The following is a 26,320-nucleotide window of genomic DNA, read 5'->3' as shown; positions in this document are numbered from 1 at the left end:
TCCTCCCACACTGACAGAGCACAGATGAATGTGTGGAGGCAGACAATGTCAGAGTGCAGGAAAGCACAAAATGACCGGGAGGAGAGGTGGTGGGCTGAAGAGAGTAAGTGGTGGGCTGAAGGAAGGGCTGAAGCTGATAGATGGCAGCAGCGTGATGAGAGGAGGCAGGATTCAATGCTGACGCTGCTGGAGGATCAAACTAATATGATCCAGCGTATGGTTGAGCTGCAGGAAAGACAGCTGGAGCACAGACTGCCGCTACAGTCCCTGTGTAAACAACCGTCCTCCTCCCCAAGTTCCATAGCCTCCTCACCCAGACACCCAAGAACGCGGTGTGCGGGCCTCCAGCCACGCAGCCATTCCACCCCAGAGGATTGCCCAAGCAACAGAAGGCTGGCATTCAAGAAGTTTTAAAGTTTTAAAGTGCTGTGTGGCCTTGTCCTTCCCTCCTCCACCATCCCACCCAGTGCTTCCCTCCTCTACCACCCTTCTTGGGCTACCTTGGCAGTTATCCCCCTATTTGTGTGATGAATGAATAAAGAATGCATGAATGTGAAGCAACAATGACTTTATTGCCTCTGTAAGCGGTGATCGAAGGGGGGAGGAGAGGGTGATTAGCTTTCAGGGAAGTAGAGTGAACCAAGGGGCGGGGGATTTCATCAAAGAGAAACAAACAGAACTTTCACACCGTAGCCTGGCCAGTCATGAAACTGGTTTTCAAAGCTTCTCTGATGAGCACCGCGCCCTCCTGTGCTCTTCTAACCACCCTGGTGTCGGGCTGTGCGTAACCAGCGGCCAGGCGATTTGCCTCAACCTCCCACCCCGCCATAAACATCTCCCCCTCACAGATATTGTGGCGTGCACAGCAACCAGTAGTATCAATGGGAATATTAGTTTCGCTGAGGTCTAACCGAGTCAGTAAACTGTGCCAGCACACTTTTAAATGTCCAAAGGCACATTCTACCACCATTCTGTGCTTGCTCAACCTGTAGTTGAAGAGATCCTAACTACTGTCCAGGCTGCCTGTGTACGGCTTCATGAGCCATGGCATTAAGGGGTAGGCTGGGTCCCCAAGGATAACTATAGGCATTTCAACGTCCTCAATGGTTATTTTCTGGTTTGGGAAGAAAGTCCCTTCCTGCAGCTTTTGAAACAGACCAGAGTTCCTGAAGATGCGAGCGTCATGTCCTTTTCCCGGCCATCCCACGCTGATGTTGGTGAAACGTCCCTTGTGATCCACCAGTGCTTGCAGCACTATTGAAAAGTACCCCTTGCGGTTTATGTACTCGCCGGCTTGGTGCTCCGGTGCCAAGATAGGGATATGGGTTCCGTCTATGGCCCCACCACAGTTAGGGAATTCCATTGCAGCAAAGCCATCCACTATGACCTGCACATTTTCCAGGGTCCCTACCCTTGATATCAGCAGATCTTTGATTGCGTTGGCTACTTGCATCACAGCAGCCCCCACAGTAGATTTGTCCACTCCAAATTGATTCCCGACTGACCGGTAGCTCTGGCGTTGCAAGCTTTCACAGGGCTATTGCCACTTGCTTCTCAACTGTGAGGGCTGCTCTCATCTTGGTATTCTGGTGCTTCAGGGCAGGGGAAAGCAAGTCACAAAGTTCCATGAAAGTGCCCTTACGCTTGCAAAAGTTTTGCAGCCACTGGGAATCGTCCCAGACCTGCAACACTATGAGGTCCCACCAGTCTGTGCTTGTTTCCCAGGCCCAGAATCGGTGTTCCACAGCATGAACCTGCCCCATTAGAACCATGATGCCCACATTGCCAGGGCCCATGCTTTGAGAGAAGTCTGTGTCCATGTCCTCATGACTCTCGTCACCGCACTGACGTCGCCTACTCGCCTGGTTTCGCTTTGCCAGGTTCTGATGCTGGATAACGCGCGTGGTGTTTAATGTGCTCCTAATTGCGAAAGTGATCTGAGTGGGCTCCATGCTTGCCGTGGTATGGCGTCTGCATGGAAAAAAGGCGCGGAATGACTGTCTGCCGTTGCTCTGATGGAGGGAGGGGCGACTGACAACATGGCTTATAGGGTTGGCTTACAGGGAATTAAAATCAACAAAGGGGGTGGCTTTACATCAAGGAGAAACAAAAACAACTGTCACACAGAATGACCCCCTCAAGGATTGAACTCAAAACCCTAGGTTTAGCAGGCTAATGCTCAACCCACTGAGCTATCCCTTCCCCTCATATTCCAGGCAGGACTGAATCTTCATTAAACTTTTCAAGGTGCCCCTGACAGACCTCACTGAAACAATTGCCGGCTGTTGATTTCACGGAGGGAGGGAGGGGGGAGCAAATGAATACAAAACAAATCTGGTCTATTTCTTGTTTTGATCCACTCCATCTATCTTTTACATCTTTGGCTGGCAGCAGACAGTGCAGTAAGTCTGCTAGCCATCCTCATCTCCTGGCTGCTCGCCAGAAGACGGTGCAATACGACTGCCGGAAGGACTAAAGAGAATGACCTGGTCAAGTCACTCCTATTTTAGTCCCTGCACCCATGTCTGCCCAGGCGCTCCTGACTGATCATACTGAGGTGGCCAGGAGCACCTCGGACATGATGACGATGGTTATCAGGCCTATTGCACAGTCTGCTGCCAAAAGGCAATGAGCTGCTGCTGTGTAGCAATGCAGTACCACGTCTGCCAGCACCCAGGAGATGTACGGTGACAGTGAACTGAGCTGGCTCCATGCTTGCCGTGGTATGGCGTCTGCACAGGTAACTCAGGAAAAAAGGCGTGATATGATTGTCTGCCGTTGCTTTCACGGGGGTGGGGGGGACTGATGACATGTACCCAGAACCACCTGTAACAATGTTTTTGCCCCATTAGGCATTGGGATCTCAACCCAGAATTCCAATGGGCAACGGAGACTGCGGGAACTGTGGGATAACTACCCACAGTGCAACGCTCCGGAAGTTGACACTAGCCTCAGTACTGAGGAAGCACTCCGCCGAGTTAATGCACTGAATGCACTTAGAGCATTTTGTGAGGGGACACACACAATTGACTATATAAAAACGATTTCTAAAAAACCGACTTCTATACGTTCGACCTAATTTCGTAGTGTAGACATACCTTAAGACTGTCAGCACTCAAGTGGTTTAGATTGTGTCCACACTGCAAAGTGGGCAGGTTTCAGCCCTACTTAAAGAGGATTCTGGATTCTGACCCAGACTCCCAGCTGAGCAAGCTAGTCTAGACCTAAAGCACCTTCAAACTCAGGTCAGAGGTTTTTCTGTAAGGATAGTAGGAGGGACTAAGGCTCAAATCTGGGTAAGAGCCTGGGTTTGCTATGCATTGTACATATACCCTTAGAAATGAAGAAGTTAATGAAATATAGTCAGTGCACACTACAAGACAGAGAAAAAACATAGACAATGTTCTGAAGTAATTTTAAAGGACAGATAAAAGAAAGCTGCAGGAAAACCTCTAAATAAAGATTTAAGGCAAAATCATTAATTTGGGGAATAATGGGATGTGGGGAAATAAATGCATCCAACATATATTCATGCTCTCTTTATTCAGTATTGCATTGTCATAAAATAAAATCAGTACTGCTGCTTTATTTCTAAGATAGTGTGCTGTAAGAGAGCAAATACATATGCCCTCCTAGATAAAAAGGAGGTTGTTAGCTCCAGCAGTATTTATTAAGGACAGAAGGAAAGGCAATAAGAAGGTGAGTTCAATAGTCACTACCCCTTTATTTCACATCCTTGCACAAATGCTGGTATGAAATCTACAAGCACTAAGTGTTACAGTTGTTATAGCTTTGATAGCTGAAATTAATTTCCCAGCTTACAGAAAGGAGTCACTGGAGCCAAAACCCTCAGTGACCTGTTATACCTTTGCAGCTGATGGCCGGTTGCCATTTTCCATCAGAGCAAAATGGTGTTGGTGTGTGAAACTGCACAGTTCAATCCCTTTATATGGTGACCTCATACAAAGGAGTTAGATGTCTTTAAAGCAAGAGAAATTGCTTTAGAAGAATGAATCCTGTGTTTCATAGAAAGTGCTCTTTTAAAAAAAAGTTCTCTGCTGACTACTTTAAAATGCTCCTCTCTTTCTACCTCTCCTGCTTCTTCTCTCTGGTGGTCTAGGACCGGCTCCTCTCTGTCTCTACACACAAATGCACCACTGTTGGTGAGAGCCTTCTCCTCAGCAGCAATTGCCATCTGGAAGAGTCTTCCTGTGTCTTTCCGCCTCATCAACTCTCCATTTGTTTTCAAATCTCAGCTGAAAACATATCTTTTCTCCCTTGCCTTTGCCTCTTAATTGCGCTCTCCACAGCCACTATTTATCAATGAACATCTATAATTGTCTCATTTAACTCTCTGAAGTATTCTGGGATGCAGATTCTATTAGAGATGCAGTTGTATTTTTTCTGTATGTTCTGTCCTCACCAATCCAGGTGAGACTTCACACTGGGGGTTGATCACCACCCACTAGGAGAGAAAATCCATCTGTCAGTCACAGTCACATAAACGAGGCTCCCCCAGTTCTCCTCTGGTGATTCTGAGAGAATCTAAAGAGTTAGGACAGGAGCAGAGGACTAGAAGAAGCACCACTGACCGAAGAGTTAATGAACTCTTTATATGACCCATTGTCAGCCATAGTTAAAGAGACTCAGCTATTAGAGGAGAGACGTATCAGAGGGGTAACTGTGTTAGTCTCCTCCTTGTTCTATTAGAGGAGAGAGGCACCTATGCAAAAGTGCAATTTGAGGGAACCTTTGGGTAAAAGCTGCATCTTCAGAAATGGAAACATTCAACTAATCATGCTTTAAAAAACACCCCAAGCCTTGATTTTAATTTTTTAAAATGTTGCAAAGAAGAGAAATGAAAACAGTAACACCATTTTCTTCTATATAAAATTCACAATTATTTATCTCACTCCAATATTTATATACCCTTATGAAAGTTGGAAGGGAAAAAATGAAAACCCTACCCTAAAAATACAAAAGCAATAGACATGAGTGCTCTGTGAATGCACAAATGGCTTTTGACACCTATGCAACCCCCTGAGGCTTCCTCCCATGAAACAGTAATCCTCTTTGCAGAATGTCCTTTTAGTGGACAGGACAAGGGCATCTGCAGATACCTCTGGATAAGATAATAGTTACCAGGTTAAAGAGGCACGTATTCAAAGCTTAAGCCTTTTTCTTGTTCTTGACAAAAAGAACGATAAGGACTTTGGATTCATGAAAAAATACAGTTTTATTTAAAGGGACTCTATCAACTTAAAATTACACTTTTGTATGAAAGCCATTTTTATTTACTATGGTTACAAGTAAAACCCAAGGTTACTGTAACTGAAAAAGATTAGAGAAAAATATTTTATTTTTTCCCAGTTTTGTTTACTGTATTCATTTGACATTTCTAATATAGCCAGTTCAATGTTTTCTTCTGCACAGTCAATACATTTCTCCTGTTTTTTTGTGTTTTTTCACACAGCAACCGGGGAGAGAAATTTCTTTGTATAAAAGAGGAAACCATAATTGTAAAACCACAAATATTGGCTGGAGTCTTAAGAACAAGCGTAGTACCTGCAATTATTATTTTTTTAACTGACTAGTTTTTAAGTGGACACTGTCTTTCTAGAATAAAACATAAAGGGCCCTTATCCCACAAGCAGCTGGAATTAACTTGATGCATGTCAGTAGTCTCATTGAACTCACACATGGCCGGGGACCAAAGATCTTATAACCATCTAAAGTACAAAGCAGACATTGTGAAGGGGTGGTTGGGCTAGGATGAATGATTATTAATAAAACCGTCTCTTTTAGATGGAAAATATGGTATAAATTATACTCCAATCCAGATGCTATCTAAATTTAAATGGTCATAACAAGTTTTTGAATGAGTACCCTAAAGCATCTTTCTTGTAACTGCAGTGTGGCAGCAGGTTGTATAGCACCACAGGCTTAGCAAACTCTGCAAGAGAGATTCTGTGCATTTTCCAGTCTTGTTTCACTCTGGCTCTGAAGATGACACCAAGAGCTGAAACATTATTTCATAGATAGATTTTAAGGTCAAAGGGGCCATTATGATCATCTAAGTCTGGCCTCCTGCATAGCACAGGCCATAGAATTACATCCACTCATTCTTTGGATTCATTTTTTTGTTTTAGATATGCCCATACAATGCTCTGGGGACATACACATTAAAAATAATAACAAACCTTACAAATGAATCAGTAAGCCTTTATGGATTCACCTTCTCCATGTAGTCTACCAGGAGTCATAAATATCACCTCCTTCATTCATATTTTCCCTAACCCACTCCTTTCTCAAAATCCCCAAACACCATCTGGGCCATGTTCTTGCTACTGCAACACAAGCCGTTTGTACCTCTTTAAACCTATTTATTTAATAAAGTAGAGTAGTAATTTTCTCCTTTCCAATGGATTTGGATTTGTGTTGAATTTGGATTTCTTGCATTATATTTGGGGATCCAAAGACTTAAACCATTAATTCCAAAGATGTTGCAAGTTGTAGAGTGAAAATCATTTTCTGGGTGTGCCTGGCTGTGCCCTTCCCTCTCCTGTACACTCCACTGAAACCTTTCCATTTCCTTGTAACTGTACAGAACCATGCAGCTAATCTTATTGATGAGCGAGTCTAATGTTAATCCTGGCTAATTCAACAGGCAAGACATTTAGACAAGGAAAACAAGTTCTATAATCATTTGAAAAATACAAATGCATTATATCTGGAGAGGATGAATGAGTCCAATTCTGTTCGCAGGTACCCTTGTTTAGGTCCAGATTCAGCAAGCTACTTATATGCACACCTAAAGCCCGGTCTACACTAGAAAATTAGGTTGGAATAACTACATTATGCAGGGCTGTGAAAAATCCACACCCCAAAGTGGCAAAGTTAGCAGACCTAAGTCCACATGTAGACAGCACTAGGTTGCTGCAAGAATTCTTCAGTTGACCTATCTACAGCCTCTTGGGGAGGAGGATTACCAATGCTGATGGCTGCAACACTGCAACTGTGCCACTGTAGTGTTGTAAATGTAGACATACCCTAACTGTAAGCACATGATTAATCCCAAATAAGTGAGTGGGACTACTCATTATCTTATAGATAGGCACATGATTAGGAAACTTGCGAAATTGGAGCCTGAGATCTGAAGTAATATATAGTTTTATTTATAGCACTTTGAGTTCCTTCAACAGAAACAGATTGACAGAGCCAGAAGAAAAGGAGTACTTGTGGCACCTTAGAGACTAACCAATTTATTTGAGCATAAGCTTTTGTGAGCTACAGCTCACTTCATCAGATGCATACTGTGGAAAGTGTAGAAGATCTTTTTATACACACAAAGCATGAAAAAATATGAACCAGAAGAGTACCCAGAAGTTACCTACTACAGGACAGGCCCAACAAAGAAAATAACAGAATGCCACTAGCTATCACCTTCAGCCCCCAACTAAAACCTCTCCAACGCACCATCAAGGATGTACAACCTATCCTGCAGGATGACCCATCACTCTCACAGATCTTGGGAGACAGGCCAGTCCTTGCTTACTGACAGCCCCCCAACCTGAAGCAAATACTCACCAGCAACCACACACCACACAACAAAACCACTAACCCAGGAACCTATCCTTGCAACAAAGCCCGTTGCCAACTGTGTCCACATATCTATTCAGGGAACACCATCATAGTGCCTAATCACATCAGCCACACTATCAGAGGCTCGTTCACCTGCACATCTACCAATGTGATATATGCCATCATGTGCCAGAAATGCCCCTCTACCATGTACATTGGTCAAACTGGACAGTCTCTATGTAAAAGAATAAATGGACACAAATCAGATGTCAAGAATTATAATATTAAAAAACCAGTCGGAGAACACTTCAATCTCTTTGGACACTCGATTACAGACCTAAAAGGGGCAATTAACTTAGGCTTGAATAAAGACTGGGAGTGGATGGGTCATTACACAAAGTAAAACTATTCCCCCCACCCCCCACTGTTCCTCACACGTTCTTGTCAACTGCTGGAAATGACCCACCTTGATTAATTTGACTACAAAAGTTTCCCTCCCACCCCACTCTCTTGCTGGTAATAGCTCACCTTACCTGATCATTCTTGTTACAGTGTGCCTGGTAACACCCATTGTTTCATGTCCTCTGTGTATATAAATCTCCCCACTGTATTTTCCACTGCATGCATCCAATGAAGTGAGCTGTAGCTCACAAAAGCTTATGCTCAAATAAATTTGTTAGTCTCTAAGGTGCCACAAGTGCTCTTTTTCTTTTTGAGTTCCTTCCGGTGATCTATAAAACCCTGATTCAGCAAAGTATTTAAGCACATACTTAATTCTAAGCATCAGAGTAATCCCATCCCCATTTGGGCAAAGTCTTGAGCCTAAAGCACACACATAGCTTGTGCTTAGGTGCTTTGTTGAATCAGGACCTTGCAGGATATGTCCACACTGCATCTGGGAACAAGTCTCTCAACCCAGACAGCCATAGAATCATAGAAGATTAGGCTTGGAAGAGACCTCAGGAGGTCATCTAGTCCAACCCCCTGCTCAAAGCAGGACCAACACCAATAAATCATCCCAGCCAGGGCTTTGTCAAGCCAGGCCTTAAAAACCTCTAAGGATGGAGATTCCACCACCTCCCTAGGTAACCCATTCCAGTGCTTCACCACCCTCCTAGTGAAAAAGTTTTTCCTAATATCCAACCTAAACCTCCCCCACTGCAACTTGAGACCATTACTCCATGTTCTATCATCTGGTACCACTGAGAACAGTCTAGATCCATCCTCTTTGGAACCCCCTTTCAGGTAGTTGACAGCAGCTATCAAATCCCCCCTCATTCTTCTCTTCTGCAGAGTAAACAATCCCAGTCCCCTCAGCCTCTCCTCATAAGTCATGAGCCCCAGCCCCCTAATCAATTTTGTTGCCCTCCGCTGGACTCTCTCCAATTTGTCCACAGCTTTTCTGTAGTGGGGTGCCCAAAACTGGACGCCATACTCCAGATGTGGCCTCACCAGTGGCGAATAGAGGGTATAATCACTTCCCTCGATCTGCTGGCAATGCTTCTACTAATGCAGCCCAATATGCTGTTAGCCTTCTTGGCAACAAGGGCACACTGATGATTCATATCCAGCTTCTCGTCCACTGTATTCCCCAGGTCCTTTTCTGCAGAACTGCTGCTTAGCCAGTCGGTCCCCAGCCTGTAGCGGTGCATGGGATTCTTCTGTCCTAAGTGCAGGACTCTGCACTTGTTCTTGTTGAACCTCATCAGATTTCTTTTGGCCCAATCCTCCAATTTGTCTAGGTCACTCTGGACCCTATCCCTACTCTCCAGCATATCCCATCATCCAGATCATTAATAAAGATGTTGAACAAAACTGGCCCCAGGACCAACCGTTGGGCACTCCACTTAATACCGGCTGCCAACAAGACATCGAGCCGTTGATCACTACCCATTGAGACCAACAATCTAGCCAGCTTTCTATCCACCTTATAGTCCATTCATCCAATCATACTTTTTAAACTTGCTGGCAAGAATACTGTGTGGGAGACCGTATCAAAAGCTTTGCTAAAGTCAAGATATATCACATCCACCACTTTCCCCATATTCACAGAGCCAGTTATCTCATCATAGAAGGCAATCAGTTTGGTCAGGCATGACTTGCCCCGCTGAATCCATGTGGACTGTTCCTGATCACCTTCTTCTCTTCCAAGTGCTTCAAAATGGTTTCCTTGAGGACCTTCTCCATAAGGCTGACCGGTCTGTAGTTCCTCAGGTTCTCCTTCTTCCCCTTTTAAAAGATGGGCACTATAGCTGCACTAAATATGGGCACCAGTGCACTAAAAACAGCAGCGTGAACAGCGGGGCTTGGGCTGGAGTTCAGGTTCTCAAGCGTAGGGATTCAGGTAGGGTTGACAGCCTGAGCTGCAGCCTAAGTGAGTCTAGGAGTCTAGGAGTCCACACTGTTATTTTTAGTGTGCTAGCTTGAGCCCTGTTAGCATGAGTCTGTCTAGCCAGGTTGGGAGGCTCTCTCCCAGCTGCACTGCAGACGTGCCCATAAAGCACATTTCATTCAAGGGAATCAGAGTGCTATAAATAAGAGTTTTCCGGTTCTTATACATATGATCATTAATAAGGAGCTTGCTCACTTTGCGTCCTTTAGGTTAAAAACTCTTCATAAAGCAAAAGAAAAGGAGACAGATTCCACTGTTTGTTAGCAAGATCTATAGCACCACCAGCAGCAGTTTGAAAGCATATTCTCATGAGCACTGTTTTTAAAAAATGATTTGTCTTGCCCTCAAATGCATCTTGCTTGTTGCAGAGGTAGAAATCTATCAAGGGCCTCGGGAAGAACCAATAAAGGGAAAAACACGTCACCATCACCAGCAAAATCTCTTATTTTATTTGTTATCCTTTTTTGGCAGCAAAATATAAGAGTGGTGCTGAGCACTGTGGTACTTTATACTTTATCAGTACACACAAAATATACAAAGAACATCAAGCTCATTACTCTGAAAGCTTAAACTATAGTCAAAGATTGATGTCCTAATCAGACAGGTCAGACCTACAACAGCCTATCTCTTAAGGGATTTTCCATACACAGTTGGCAACAAAACAAACAACTTTCTTCCCTTCAGTTGGACAGCTGCCCAAGGGCTCCCCATCCATGGCTAACAGGAGGAAGCAGTGGTTGTACAATGAATAAATTGCTATAATCATGTAACTGTCTTTCTGGGAAACCTGAAGAGATGAATCAAGACTGAGCAGCGGCGATGGAATGAGAGAAAAGGGTAAGAAGGGTGTGGGAGGGGGTACATCTAGGCTTATAGCAGTTATGACCTCTTTTGAGACAGAGAAAAATATTTTATTTTAACTCTCCTATAATTTATGTTTGAATCTCAAAAAATCACGGAACAGTTCCTTGGACCAATGCAATCTTTTTAGGCTGTTCTGAAAAAGCTTTCCCATCTGGGAATTCCATATGTATGGAGGAATCCCAGGGTGGAGTACAGCTCATATAGGGGGCTCTTCCGTTGAGCATGGTGGAGGGAGGAGTGTTTGGAGTGTACTGCACTGGGATAATTTTAGAGCACCTCTGTGGCTGTTTTAAATTTCCGGCAGGAGTGAGCTGGCTACCAGTAGCTACTGAGATCAAGGGAGCACAGAGGTCTCTCTCCCCCACCAATGCCAAGTGCGGGCCAGCAAGGGCTGAGGATCTGGGACTATGGTTTTTGTGAAGTTTTAGATAGAAATTGTACTGAGCCATCTGCTTTTTATTTTTTATTTTTGTTAGAATTATTTCCTAAAAATTGGGTGAAATAATGAAATAATAAGTTTGGTTTTTGCAGGCTAAAAATCTTGGGCCAAATCTTGAAGTTCTTGTTTGGGCAAATCTCTGATTCAACTCAATGGAATTACTCCTGATTTACACTAGTATAAATGAAAACAGAGTTTGGGCTCAGAACCCTTTTTATTGCCCCATGTTTTGTGTTCTTGTTTCTATTTGGAATGTAGCACACGTTACACATTTATTTATGTATTTCAGCTTTTTCTTTTATTTAGGTCCCAATCTTGTTTCTATTTAAATCAAAAGCAAAATTCCTATGACTTCTATGGAAGCCAGATCATGCCATTACTTGCTTATTGGACACCTAGGCTGCCACAACATTTGAATACCTCACATTCAATTTAAAATAATCAAATCCAAACAAATGAATCATCCAAGGGGCTGATTCAATAAAATTTTATGTAACTCACCTTCTGTAATGGTAGTGATTATTTAAAAGCTTGAATATACAGGTTATATGCATATATACATGATTTCTCTTGACGTTCTTTTTCAAATTATACAAAATTTCTGGTGGTAATTAGTAGACAAAGCCATTTTAAAAGAAAATCTCAAAGTGTCTTACCTCTGCTTTTATTTTATTGTCTCCAAAACAGAGATGCTGCAAGTAGGCTGCAGCGTTGGACTGTACTGAAGGGAACTGATGCTGTAACATCTGTATAACTTCAGGAAGTTCTGGATCTCTCCATCCAAACTCTCTGTACACAAAGAAACAAGAGTATCCTCAGCAAAGAACCTGACAACAGTGAATACATGTATTAAATGTGGCAATGATTCACCCACCAATACAGTTAGAAATGTATAGATAAAACCCTGTTTTTTTGGGGTTTTTTTTTGTTATTTTCAATGCCAGAAAGAATATGAACATAGAACTTCCCCCCTTTTTACTTCTACCATTCTAACACAACTTTATAGAATTGTAGGTTTAATCTGAATTATTTATTCTCTCATCAAAGGCCCTTCTAAATTTTAAATCCAATGCACTACAGGAAACTCTCATAAAGATGAAATGAAGAAAGAAAACTAATTATACACACATGTGCACACATGCGTACTTAATTAAAATTGGAAATGTTAGGCTTAAATATTACTGACTGCAGAAAAGATTCATTTAATTACTATAATCGTTATGTGACAAAATTGATATCTAATACAGAAAACAACCATGTACTGTGTCTTTTGTTCACTGTATCCAGGTACAATGTAAATTAAAAAGCAAAACTAATGCACCAAAATCACACAGCTGATATCTTTTACATCTTTGCAAATATATGCCTAATTGAAACTAACTCTGCAAATGTCTCTCAAATGTACAGTCTTGATCCTGTGAGGTGCTGAGCATCCTTAGAGCCAAATGAAGATGGGATTTGAGGATTTCAGATCATCTCAGCACATGTTCAGCATCTTGCAGAACTGGGCTCTAAAGGAATACTTCAAATCAGGTACAACTTTGTCTCTGTACTCAAGGGAATAGTGCCCAGGAAAACTGCCCTGATTTTGTGTCTCAGGAGTCAGATGTATGTGCAGCATCTCCGAATGAAATGAAGAAATCTCACATGCCTTTAATTCTTAGGGCTGATTTTTTCCCTCATATAAACACCCACATTTTCCACTGACTTTAGCAGGATTTGTGCATGTGAAATCTGACAGTAGAACATGGCTTTCAAGCTGAAATTCACACAATACTGGCACAGAGCCTGAGTAAAATGGGCTTAGTGTGAGGGAATGGTGCAAAGGTTGAGGAAAACCATATCTGCCCTCTGATCAGGACACAGCGTGTAGAGAAGTTGCATAAGCCCTTTGTTGTAGCCACTCCAGCCACTGAGGCTTGGGATTACTGGACACCCATTATCTGGAACCACTGCTCCTCACTTGGTTTGCTGCCAAACAGTCCATCTGCCCTGACCTACGAGGACCAGTGCCCAGTTCTACCTTGTATAAAGGATTCAGAGACACATACCATTCACTTCCTTCTTCCTAAATCATAGTGACTCTGCTGAACTGAGACCTACCATACCATGTTGGGTGAATTCGCTCAGTTTGAGTAAAACTTTCAGTATACCTGCAGTCTGTCTTTAGCAAAATCAGACAGCTCACACTTACAGTACAAGTTCCCCAAAATGAACTGAAGTAATAACAATGCATGCTGCAAAACAAGATTGATCCTGCAAGAACAAGTAGTCTTTGTTGAAATTCTAGCATCACCTATTTGTCTTTTCTTTTATCTCTCTACTATTCCATTGTACATACCATTTTCTGTCAGTCAGCCCGAGAAGTATCATTGTACGTCGCATCCTTACAAAGATCCAGGATGATAAATATATGACACAAAATAAATATATTCAGAATTCTGTGCTTTATCAGTTCAGACTAAATAAGCTGTGTTTGATGTAAGTGATAAATTTTACATGAACTGTTTATTACAGAGAAAACATAAGGACACAACAACAAATGATATGGTGGCTGTTCCAGGGTGGATTTAGACTGTGAGGAACTATCCAAGACCTTAGAGACTAACACATTTATTTGGGGATAAGCTTTAGTGGGCTAAAACCCACTTCATCAGATGCATGGAGTGGAAATATCTGATGAAGTGGGTGTTAGCCCAAGAAAGTTTATGCCCAAATAAATTTGTTAGTCTCTAAGGTGCCACAAGTACTCCTTGTTGTTTTTGCTGATACAGACTAACACGTCTACCACTCTGAAGCCTATCCAAGACCTTGTGTGCTCCTATGACACTGACAGGCCGAGTGACAGGGAATGCTAGAGTCTTAGGACAATTCACTTGTATGTAAAAAGAAAAGGAGTATTTGTGGCACCTTAGAGACTAACAAATTTATTTGAGCATAAGCTTTCGTGAGCGACAGCTCACGTCATTGGATGCACACAGTGGAAAATATAGCGGGGAGCTATATTTCCACTGTATGCATCCGATGAAGTGAACTGTAGCTCACAAAAGCTTATGCTCTAATAAATTAGTTAGTCTCTAAGGTGCCACAAGTACTCCTTTTCTTTTTATGGATACAGACTAACAGGGCTGCTACTCTGTCACTTGTATGTGAATATCAAAGCAGTGTTAGTGTGGGTTCAAACTAAGTTTTCAGAGTAACAGCCGTGTTAGTCTGTCTTTGCAAAAAGAAAAGGAGTACTTGTGGCACCTTAGAGACTAACCAATTTATTTGACCATAAGCTTTCGTGAGCTACAGCTCACTTCATCGGATGCATTCAGTGGAAAATGCAGTGAGGATGTTTTATACACACAGACAATGAAAAAATGGGTGTTTATCACTTCAAAAGGTTTTTCTCTCCCCCCACCCCACTCTCCTGCTGGTAATAGCTTATCTAAAGTGAAAAGAAAAGGAGTACTTGTGGCACCTTAGAGACTAACCAATTTATTTGAGCATGAGCTTTCGTGAGCTACAGCTCACTTCATCAGATGCATACCGTGGAAACTGCAGTAGACATTATATACACACAGAGACCATGAAACAATACCCCCTCCCACTCCACTGTCCTGCTGGTAATGGGTAATGGGAGAGAAAAACCTTTTGAAGTGATAAACACTCATTTTTTCATTGTCTGTGTGTATAAAACATCCTCACTGCATTTTCCACTGAATGCATCCGATGAAGTGAGCTGTAGCTCATGAAAGCTTATGCTCAAATAAATTGGTTAGTCTCTAAGGTGCCACAAGTACTCCTTTTCTTGGTTCAGACTAAGTCACTCGTATGATAATAGCGATCAAAGGAGCTGTTGATTGTGTTGTTTTTGTCTATCTCCTGTAGTTTGCTATTACATTACTTCTATGTTATGTATACCCTGTAATTAAATAATCCCTGATCCAAGGTGTGTTAATGTAAGATCTTAGGGGTTAAAGCTTCATGGAAACTAAAGAAGGATTGTTGTTTGCTCTTACTTTTCCTTTTACATTGTGTATACCCCTGTGACTAAACTCATCAAACATGAATGGAACCTAGGAAATGCTAATGAATGACTTAATGGCTGTAACAAGAAATGCTAGTTTCAAAGCAAGGGTTCATGGAGGAGTAAAGACACTTATCAGATTGCTTTCTGTGTGGAAAAAGCTATACATATGGATTCATGGAATGAACCAGCATTTCTGGACTGTTTGGATTCTAACAGGCTGGAATAACTAAACAAGAAGGCAGATATCCCCAGAATTATTCTGTGTAACCCTGAAATACTTTTGTAGACTGGCAGATTATTACATCTCTGCTATCATTTGGATTTACAAACTTTGATTGACCTGTTAATGTATTTTACCTCCTTTGATGTCTCATTTATTTTTCTTAGCTAATAAATCTTTAGATAGTTTACTAGAGAATTGGCTACCAGTGTTGTTTCTGGTGTAAGATCCCGAGTACCAATTGATCTGGGGTAAGTGACTGCTCCCTTGGGATTCGGAGTAACCTGATGTAGTATGATTTTTGGTTTATATAATTTTTTATCACAAAAGTTCCGGTTGTCGGGAACACAAGCTTGGTGAAATCTAATTATAGAATATACCACCAGTGTGGGATGTCTGCCCTATTTTCTGAAAGTCTGACCTGAGATTGGCACTCAGAATTTTGAGACACTCCAGACAGCATAACAACTCCATAGCAAGTCTGATTTAAATTCTGCAGTTCTCCAAACCAGCAAAGTGGAGATTCTGTGGCAGCTTGAGAAAGGGTTCAAAACTGATGGTTTTTTATTGAATTAAATATGAACATGAATAGTACAATCACTACAATATAACCGCTGATTTAATTTTTTATTAAATTCAATTTATTTTTTGCTGCCTCTAAATTTTTAATGTTCAATGTGTTGCAGTGTTTGTATTGAAAATGCATAAGTGTATTATAGAACTATCAGGGGAAAGCTGGAAGTTTTGGCAGTTCTTCAAGGGACAACTGGGACTTCAGGCAGCTGAAAAGTTGTTGGAAGCAGTTTGGGTTTGTGAGATAGCACAGCAGCAGCCCACACGCTCAGGGTCTACTGATCATCGTATTTGGGGTTGGGAAGGAATTTTTGCCCAGGTCAGATTGGCTGAGACCCTGGAGAGGTTTCACCTTCTTCTGCAGCATGGGGCCCAGGCCACTTGCAGATTTAAACTAGTGTAAACAGTGATTTTCTGTAACTTGAAGTTTTTAACCCATGATTTGAGGACTTCAGTAACTCAGTCGGAGGCTAGGGGGGTCTATTTCAGGAGTGGGTGGGTGATGTTCTGTGGCCTGCATAGGGTTAGCAATGTGCAGGAGATTAGACTATGTGCAGATGATCATGATGGTCCCTTCTGACCTTAACATCTATGAGTCTATTAAATGATCAGCAGTGAAAGGGTTAACAATGCTGCCCTTCAAATATACAACATAACATTTCAAAGTTGACACAAGAGCATGTTTCATGAGCATGTAACCAAAATCACTTTTCATCTCCTTTTGCCCCTGTAGGAGCCCCAGTTTCTTTGTTATTAGGGCAGGAAGAATAAACTGTTATTATCCTGATTATATGAATCAAGGACAGTGGAACTGTACTTGGCCTTTTGTTATGATGGAGGGACTCACCATCAACTAAGCAGCACTTGCTAGGCAAGGGTCATGGGTTCCACAACCCAGTGCATAGAGAGAGGTTGGGGACAGGTATTAATATCTGGTGGTATGGGCCTCTGGTAAGGGCCTTATATGCTAATTGCACCTTCTCCTCTCTCCACTGTGGAATATCAGAGCTAGTTTTGATTCTACTAGGAGTCTACTTGCAGGCTGCTGAGTTGAATTCACTTTGGGCCAATGGTGCACTAGCACTGATGCTCCCCTTCTACAAGCTGAAATCACTGAAGAGCTAAAATTACTGAGAGTTGAAATCACTGAGTGTTGTGTTAAGTAGTGGGGGGAGGGGGCTGAAGATATATTGTGGAGCGGCTCGCAGGACGGCTGGCGGGGCAGAGCAGAGCGATTCGTGGGACAGCTGGTGGAGCACAGTGGAGCCCCACGGAGAGGTGGGGCAGTTGGCTTCAGACCAGGTAAGGTGCCCATTAACCCCCCCATTTCCACCCAGGTTGGGAGGTAAAACTCTGCAGATAAACTTTCGAACTCTGGGACTGCACTGACCAGGGACAGAGACTTTGGGGTTGTTGGACTTTTGGGACTTTGGGTTGCTGGACTCAAGAACCAAAAGGAAAGCACACGGCCCAATTTGCTTGGGGTGGGTTTTTGCTCATGGGTTGTATTATGAATCCTGTTGGTGGTGTTTCCCCAACATAATGCCACCTTATCTCTCTCTGTTATTAAAGGCTTTTTCCAGTAGTTGACAATGACCCACCTTGATTATCACTACAAAAGGTTTTTTTTCTCTCCTGCTGGCAATAGCTCATCTTACCTGATCACTCTCGTTACAGTGTGTATGGTAACACCCATTGTTTCATGTTCTCTGTGTATATAAAATCTCCCCACTGTATTTTCCACTGCATGCATCCGATGAAGTGAGCTGTAGCTCTCGAAAGCTTATGCTCAAATAAATGTGTTAGTCTCTAAGGTGCCACAAGTAGTCCTTTTCTTGTTATAGTGTTGTCATTCTCTGGAAAACATTACTACATTTTGATGTCCCAGTGCAAAATTGAGGTGATCTCAAATGGGTCACTGATTTGTTTTAATATCAACAAGATTCTTATGTTGTACAATCAAATTCCTCACATCATTACACAAGCCATTAAAAATTGAAGAAAACTTTGATCTTTGTAATCATATCAGTTAGGAAATGCACATTTTCTTTATTTAAACTACTGCCAGGCGACACCATTGATTATTATGATACAAGCCTACCTACTATAGCAAATTAAAGTCATGTGAATGTGAACAGACAAGAGAAGGATTAATTAGAGAGTGAATTCTCATTACACTTCAATGTGAGTTGGTACTTGACTTCCTTAAATGGCTTTAAAATTCTCAGTCACAGTTTTTACATAGACTGCAGCAGCACAGGTGATGCCCAAGATCATAGGTGAGAACACGGGTAGCTCATGGTACCTTCAGCACGTCTTCTTTTCTTCATTTATGCCAACTGCTCCTTGACTGCAGCTGAGACCTAGGTCAATATGTTGTTCTACTGTATAGCTGATACTCAAAGTTTTTTGCTAATGGGAACTTTCCTTTCCCCCTCCCTAAAAACGGCTTAAATTTTTTTTCAACAATATCCCAAAGTAATGACTAAAGTATATTGTACTATATACTGATGAGATCTATATACATTTGAGATCTGCTGTAGCAATATATAACAAAACTAGAAGATGCTGGCCATTTCTGCAAGAGAAATCCAGCCTTTTCCCTTCGAGTTCTGTGCAAGAATTGAACACACTGCAAGTAGGTAAAAAAGCGTCTTTCATAAAATGTTAGAGAGGTGTCTTCACACAACAGTGAGAGGGTTGAAGCCATTCAAATTAAGAAGAAAAAATGCTTCAGCTCTTTATTAAAATTATTTTATTCTGGAAAATCTCATAACACTATTTAAGATTTATCCACTGAAGACAGTCCTGGAAAGTTAATAGAAAAGACAAAAAATATTTTTTTCTGCAGAATAAGTCATGACAAGTACCAGCAACTCCTGGTTTTCTCATGAACCATTTGAAAAATTGTAAGGGAATAGGAAAATATGTAAATCTAACCTTTACTATATGTATCTAACACTAAAACCACCAATATTTTGAGTAAAATAACACAGTGTATGCACATGTCATATTCCAAGTATTCAGAAATATAGTTAAAAATAAAATAACAGGTTGTGATTATTTTGCATGAGAACTTTATATTGACACCAAGCAAAATATTGTAAATGGAATTATAAAGTAATCTTTTGTACAGAATCCTAGTTTAAATAAAGAATGGCAGTACTGCAGGCTATATTATATCAGAAACCTACAAAGTCTTCAGTCCACAAATTTTGGAGAAGAACAACTTCTTGAAATATGAAGCTTCAGCAGAGGAAAGACTACGGTATTATTATTACCAAAATACAGGGGGCCCAACTCTTCCAGGTTATCACTAGAATGGACGGAACAATTCATAACAAATTCTTTGATGAATTTAGGCTCTTTTTTTAGCTTGTGGAATTTGCTATTTGAAATTATGACAATTTTTTGTACTTTTTAAACTGTATGTTTGATTTCTAACCGTTTCCTGTGTGCATTTCATATTCATTATTTCATCTGGGCTGGATAACTGCAGCTGATAAGTCACATGGCATTATTTCTATTTCCCAATTGGGCAGATGAAGTAAACATTTACTTCCAAAGTTAATACTCAAGATTCAGGTTCTATCATCCATGTGCTAATAAAATGTGATCACCCACATGTCTGCAAAATTAGCACAAAGGGGAATGAGCATGGCAAAAGTGACTTTACTTAAAAATTCTACTGGCTCATCACTGCCATTGTTCTATCCAGCTCTGCTGACAAACGTTTGTATGGCAACAGACTAGAGCGTGGGAAAATTCACTTGAGCCATGGTTTCTGAAAATAAAATAAAAAGAGCACCAATATATACAAGATGACCTGTGTTTAACAGAACAGACTTTCTTTTAAGATAGGAATGCTGTAATTAACTGACAAATCATACTTCTGATATAATAAAAAATGATATTTTTAAAGATAGGAAGACAAATTTGGGTGAAATTTTCTTGCACTGAACACAGAGACATGCCATAAAATCACAAGTGGGAAAATGACCCAGAAGCTGACCACCCCTAATCTGGCCTAATCTTAAACATTATGGTAAAGTCACTGCAGTTTGCTTCTGACAGGAGCCATAAACAGGCATTAAGGAATGTGGTCTCTGTGTTCTGTGCTGGTCCACATATTTATTTCCCTGACCCTCAGTGCTGTATTCTGTATACAGCTTGTATGTAAATTATTCCTTCTCATAGTAAAAAGGGAATGTATGAGGTGGCTGAGCTAGAGGTTAGCTTCAACCAGGATACAGGCAGAAATGAATGCAACGTTTGCAGTGGGTTGTGTGTTTGCTCATTTGGCTGTATTGATGTATTGGGGTGTGTGGCGCAATCACTTCAGATTTTTGGTAGTTTCTTGATTTTGGCCCACATTAGCCAAACATATTTTCCTGCTGCTGCGAAGTCTGGTATAGTTTCTGACACCAATATTGCTGAATGAAATGGAAAGGACAATTCAAGATCAGAGGATACAAAATCAAAAGGAGCCCATTGAACAAGAATCCTCATATGAGGATACCATATTACTTAAGACCCCATGATCATTCAAAGAGGAATATAAAGGAGTAAAAGGTGAGGCTATGGTTACTCTTCTTTCTGAATTGCACAAGTAACTCCAAGCTTTACTGCTGTGTGCCACATTCTGCATGTCATTAAAAAAGAAAGCAAATAGGGCTGGATCCCTTCCCCAAATCCAAGATGTTTTGGCTACCCCACTCTTCCTGCAAATACTGGGTACAGTTCAGCAGATTCTCTGAGGAAAGGCAACAGTGGTGGAGGTCAGGAAGCTCTAATCTCTTTCAATCAAAAACCCATGTACATGAAATGTGAGAGTGTCTTTTGTGTCACTTACTGTGAGGTGCTTGTGGACAATGTCTGTTTCACCTAAGAACAGGTATAGGTGAGTTCCTAGACTCCTCATCTGGGCTATCACCACTGTTAATACCTCATGAATATCCTGGGGGCAGAAGATAGGCTGAAGAGTGACATTTTGTATTGACAGTGATGATCTCCGTAGGCCAACTGAAGAAACTACCAATGACAGGGGCTAATCGGAATATGCAGATAAGCTTTTTGTAAGTTCAAAGATGTTAAAATGTCTCAGGGATAGTGGAAGATAGAGTTTCCATCCTGAATTTTGTCATCATAAATGGGTTCGGTCTATTTATATCTGAGATGTAGTTCTGATCTGTTCCTGTCTTTGAAAAACATGGAACAGAGCTCTGAGCATCTTTCATCATGAGGGACAGGCTCTACTATCCCTAGCTCTTGAGGTGTAGGGTCTCCATCAGAATGGCTTGATGTTTCTCATTCTCTCTTGGGACTGAAAAGAGAATGAAGAAGGCACTCTAAAGAGTATTCATGTGGCACTGTTCTCCCTCAACATAACTACTCTGAAGTCAGTTTGGAACCAAAAGTTTGAAAAGTGTGATATCCTTCCTATATCTGGCCCAAGTGTAGTTATGCTGATTGACTGGAAAGAGGGGTCGGGTATGTTCCATGATTTGAGGCTTCCCTATGTGGTCCAAATCTCAGTCTTAACCCTGAATTAAGAGGGGAACCTTCTCTGGTATCTTTGCTGTATACAGGAACAAAAGGAGATTATATCATTATATGAAGGCCTGTACTCCTTCTTGGACTTTGCTGGGTGGGAAGCAAACACTTTGACATGCCTGTTTTATCAGCTATCATCTTATCAACTTTTCCTTGAACAAGAATATCCCCTGACAATTCTGAGGCACAGAAGGTGGCTTTGGCTAGTTTTCCGCACCTAGTCACTGAACATGCCGGTATAGTTCTTGCTGTCAGATAGGTGGAGTCTCAGAATCATTCCTCCAAGAACATAACAAATATTTTCTTTAGTATTGACTTGAATTTGTTGTTGGCGGGAGGCAGATTACTCAGGGGCTTTATAGAGGTGGAGTTGTCACTTAAGATAGGTTTCACCATGTTCACATACAAAGGATCAGAATTTTAAAAGTGTGACCATTGAGGATATTTCATGTAGGTACCCAAATGAGAGCTGAACTCTTTTAGAAATCTGTTCCACAATATTTAATTAATCCTGTTAAACAGAATCTCATTTGTGTGACCTTAATCACATTGGACAGAAAGTTTAAAAACTGAACTTAGGACTTATTATTAATTATAAACAACAAGTGCTTTCACCGATACTGTAAGATTCACAGTGCTATGTTTTACATGTGGGTACATTAAGGATGTGCATGTACCACATTTTAACTTACAAGGTTCTACAGTCTCCTCTGCTCTGTTTTGCAATTACATGAGGTAGCATGGCTTCAGTTCTAGTGACTGTTACTAATACCCACAATGTAATGGTGTTCAACACCTAAGAGTTCTACAATATTATAAATGTATTGTAGGCTCCAGTGAATAATACACAACAATCCCATCCACTGTACAATTTAGCGTATAAACCAGGTTTCAGAAACCACTTTGGCAAGAATTATGAACTACTGTATTCTGAAAATGCAGACAGTTGGGACTTCTAATCCAAATGTATTTGACCCTAGAGACTAACAAATTTATTTGAGCATAACCTTTCGTGAGCTACAGCTCACTTAATCAGATACATGATGAAGTGAGCTGTAGCTCACGAAAGCTTATGCTGAAATAAATTTGTTAGTCTCTAAGGTGCTACAAGTACTCCTTTTCTTTTTGCGAATACAGACTAACATGGCTGCTACTCTGAAACCTGTCATATCTGACTCTATCATCTAAAATTATATGTATGTTATGGAATATGTAAGTGAAGGTGACTGATGGTGTAAATGACCAATTCAATATGAATACTTTACTTATTTTACAGGATTTTGTATAGGGAAAAAATAAGAGAAAGTAAATTAGGACGTGTTAGTTACTCCTCATAACACAAGAACTAAATGAAATTAATAGGCAGCAGGTTTAAAACAAACAAAAGGAAGTATTTTTTTTACACAACGCACAGTCAACCCATGGAACTCCTTGACAGAGGATGTTGTGAAGGTCAAGACTATAACAGGGTTCAAAAAAGAACCAGATATGTTCATGGAGGATAGGTCCATCAACAGCTATTAGCCAGGATGGGCAGGGATGTTGTACATAGCCTCTGTTTGCAGGAAGCTGGGAATGGGCGACAGGGAATGGATCACTTGATGATTACGTGTTCTGTTCATTCCCTCTGGGGCACCTGGCATTACCCACTGTCGGAAGACAGTATACTGGGCTAAATGGACCTTTGGTCTGACCCACTATGGCCATTCTTCTGTAAGGGACCAGGATGTAGGCAGTATGGCCTAGCAGTCATAGCTGGACTGGTGAGGCCTCATCTGGAGTACTGTGTCCAGTTTTGAGCCCCACACTACAAGAAGGATGTGGATAAATTGGAAAGAGACCAGCGAAGGGCAACAAAAATGATTAGGGGTCTGGAACACATGACTTATGAGGAGAGGCTGAGGGAACTGGGATTGTTTAGTCTGCAGAAGAGAAGAATGAGGGGGGATTTGATAGCTGCTTTCAACTACCTGAGAGGTGGTTCCAGAGAGGATGGTTCTAGACTATTCTCAGTGGTAGAAGAGGTCAGGACAAGGAGTAATGGTCTCAAGTTGCAGTGGGGGAGGTTTAGGTTGGATATTAGGAAAAACTTTTTCACTAGGAGGGTGGTGAAACACTGGAATGCGTTGCCTAGGGAGGTGGTGGAATCTCCTTCCTTAGAAGTTTTTAAGGTCAGGCTTGACAAAGCCCTGGCTGGGATGATTTAATTGGGGATTGGTCCTGCTTTTGAGCAGGGGGTTGGACTAGATGACCTCCTGAGGTCCCTTCCAACCCTGATATTCTATGATTCTATGGAGTCCACACATCAGGGATGGTAGTCAGTGAGCAGGGGTCAGAGGAATTGCAATAGCTGGGTTAAGTAAGCAAGAGTCAGGGTCAAAGTCAGGCCAGGGTCAGAGATCAGAGATCACAGACAGAACCAAGCTTGAGTCAGAAGACAACAATCAGGGTCAGAGCCAGGCTGGGATTGGAGGCCGGGGATCAGGAAAGGTCTGGAGTCATAGCAGGCCCAAAGTCTGTGGTGTTATCCAAACAACTTCCAGGGGCACCCTCCAGGGTTAAATAGGGTGGTTGGCCAATCAGAGGGTCCACAGAGTACTGTCACTCTGGCTCCCTTGTGCAGTATTTCCTGAGGTGCCTATTCTCTACAGTCCTCCCTGGCTGCAGCTCTGCATTGCTTCATAGTGGCACTGATGAAACATCAGCATCCCAAGCTTTGCAAAGCAGATTCTAATCCCTGCATCCTTACACTTCGTCCAAGTAATGTCAGAGTAAGAACCTTTAGTATTTAACCCATAAGAATATTTGGAAAAAAAATCAATAGATAACTTTTAATGAAATAAAAGATAATCTTAAACTGATTGACTGTCACTCCCTAAAATACGTCTCTCAATGTAGATGACCAAATATATTAAGACCAGGAGTTTCAACACTGCATTTTTAGAATGCCTTATTATTCTTGATACAGTTGGTCGTAAGGGCTGATTTACATGCCATATTGTACAGTGGGAAGAATTGTTTGTGTATTATTGGTGGGGCCTACACTAAGTTTCAAAATAATGCATGAGTTCAGAGGTTCAATAACTTTAATACAATGGGAGTTTTGCATGAAGAAGGCCCTCAAGATTTGAATTTATATTCTTCCTACATTGATCAGATTTGAGACAAAGTTTAAATCTCTCTAATTACATTTCACATTTAAACATAAATTGATATTATGTGTGAGAATTAGGTTTTTCTGTGGGTAGATGAATTCAAGTTTTGTGATACCCTGTTCCCTACTGATTGGACCCTAGCAGCATAGTGACCACTATTTTAAATAGGTATATTAAGTATGGATCAGTATTTTTGAGGGGAGGGTAAAATCTTTTAAAAAAATATATGTAAGATGAACAAAAGACTGAAAGCTCAGTTCAGCAGACATAACCTGTATTTTTTGCTGTCTACTGTTCCATTGGTTATCAGTTATTCATTATTCACAGTTTTATGCAGAGATACCTATTTGGGAAAAAACAACACAATCACCCAACAGCTACAAATATATGAGCACTGATCGCAAAGGTGCTAGATCATATAGTAATTAAAAAAAAAAACATATGTCTCTCCAGTTGGTGTAATAGGGACACGTCTCAAATACCAGTTTTACACCAAAATTTGAGAAGCAGGTGTGATAGCTGCATATAATATACATCCATTGGTCACAGTAAATTTCTAGGGAATTTGAATTCCTATTTCTCAGTTACATTATTAGAGCAGAACATTCACATCTGATCAAGCAGTTGGCATAGACAAGCATTGACACCCACAGTTATTCCAGTCCCAGCAACATTCCCTACGGGCAGTGTTGTAGAGATGCCTCCTGTAGACAACCATATGTTTATCAAAGAGTGGAACAGCACAAAGTATATACCATAGGAAGAGAAAACACTTCTCATTATCTTTAGATACCAACATTAGGGCCGTAGCCAGGGAAGGACAAGCAGGGCCGTCACGCAGGGAACAAAGCTATGGGGGCAAAAAAATAGGGCAGCATGGGGGAGCACCTGGAGTCACATGCTCCCTCCCCCCGCATTCATTTCTGCCTTCCATTTAACATAGAGGTTTTCAAGCCGTGGTGTGTGCCTACGGTGACCAGATGTCCTCATTTTATAGAGACAGTCCTGATATTTGGGGCTTTTTCTTATATAGACATGTGTTACCCCCCATTCCATGCCCTGATTTTTCACACTTGCTATCTGGTCACCCTAGATGCACCGCATAGTTTGAAAACCGTCGCCTCCTACCTGGAGCCAGCAGATCAGAAGCTGGTGGGTGCCACCCAGCCAGCTCAGGCCCTGGCTCTCTGCACTGTGGGAGCCGGAATGCTGGCTGGCTGCTTTCTTGCACCATGTCTGACAGGTGTATTTATTACATTGCATCACCTTTCTTGCATCATGTCTGATAGGAAAGTTGTAGGAATTTGTTTCTGGTGCATGGGAACAGAAATAACACATGTAGCTCGGGTTCAAACAACATACACACAAAAACAAGAACTAATCGAAGTTGAATGAAGATCAAAGAATGGATTTCCTCCAATGTTATGAAAGATATCGCATGGGAGATATTTACTGTGATTAAAAATACTTTGAGGGGAAAATACCAGCAATATGGGGATCCCTGTGTAAGGACTTTACCTCAGTA

The 26,320-nt window shown here is 41.5% G+C and overlaps 1 protein-coding gene across 4 annotated transcripts in view; it reads right to left on the bottom strand.

Annotated features, from left to right (window-relative positions):
* The window catches only part of CTNND2 (catenin delta 2), a 1,186,471-nt gene that overhangs the window by 285,760 nt on the left and 874,391 nt on the right, over window positions 1-26,320 (bottom strand). For all 4 annotated transcript variants that reach the window (XM_073332332.2, XM_073332334.2, XM_073332335.2 and 1 more), the window contains one exon: window positions 11,933-12,065. In XM_073332332.2, coding sequence (XP_073188433.2) covers window positions 11,933-12,065 — 133 coding nt within the window. The remainder of the gene's footprint in view (window positions 1-11,932; window positions 12,066-26,320) is intronic.

Source organism: Lepidochelys kempii, chromosome 2, assembly GCF_965140285.1.
Source record: "Lepidochelys kempii isolate rLepKem1 chromosome 2, rLepKem1.hap1, whole genome shotgun sequence".
NCBI classification, from domain to species: Eukaryota; Metazoa; Chordata; order Testudines; family Cheloniidae; genus Lepidochelys; species Lepidochelys kempii.
Note: the sequence above shows the minus strand (reverse complement) of the source record. Positions and strands in the feature narration are given on the sequence as shown.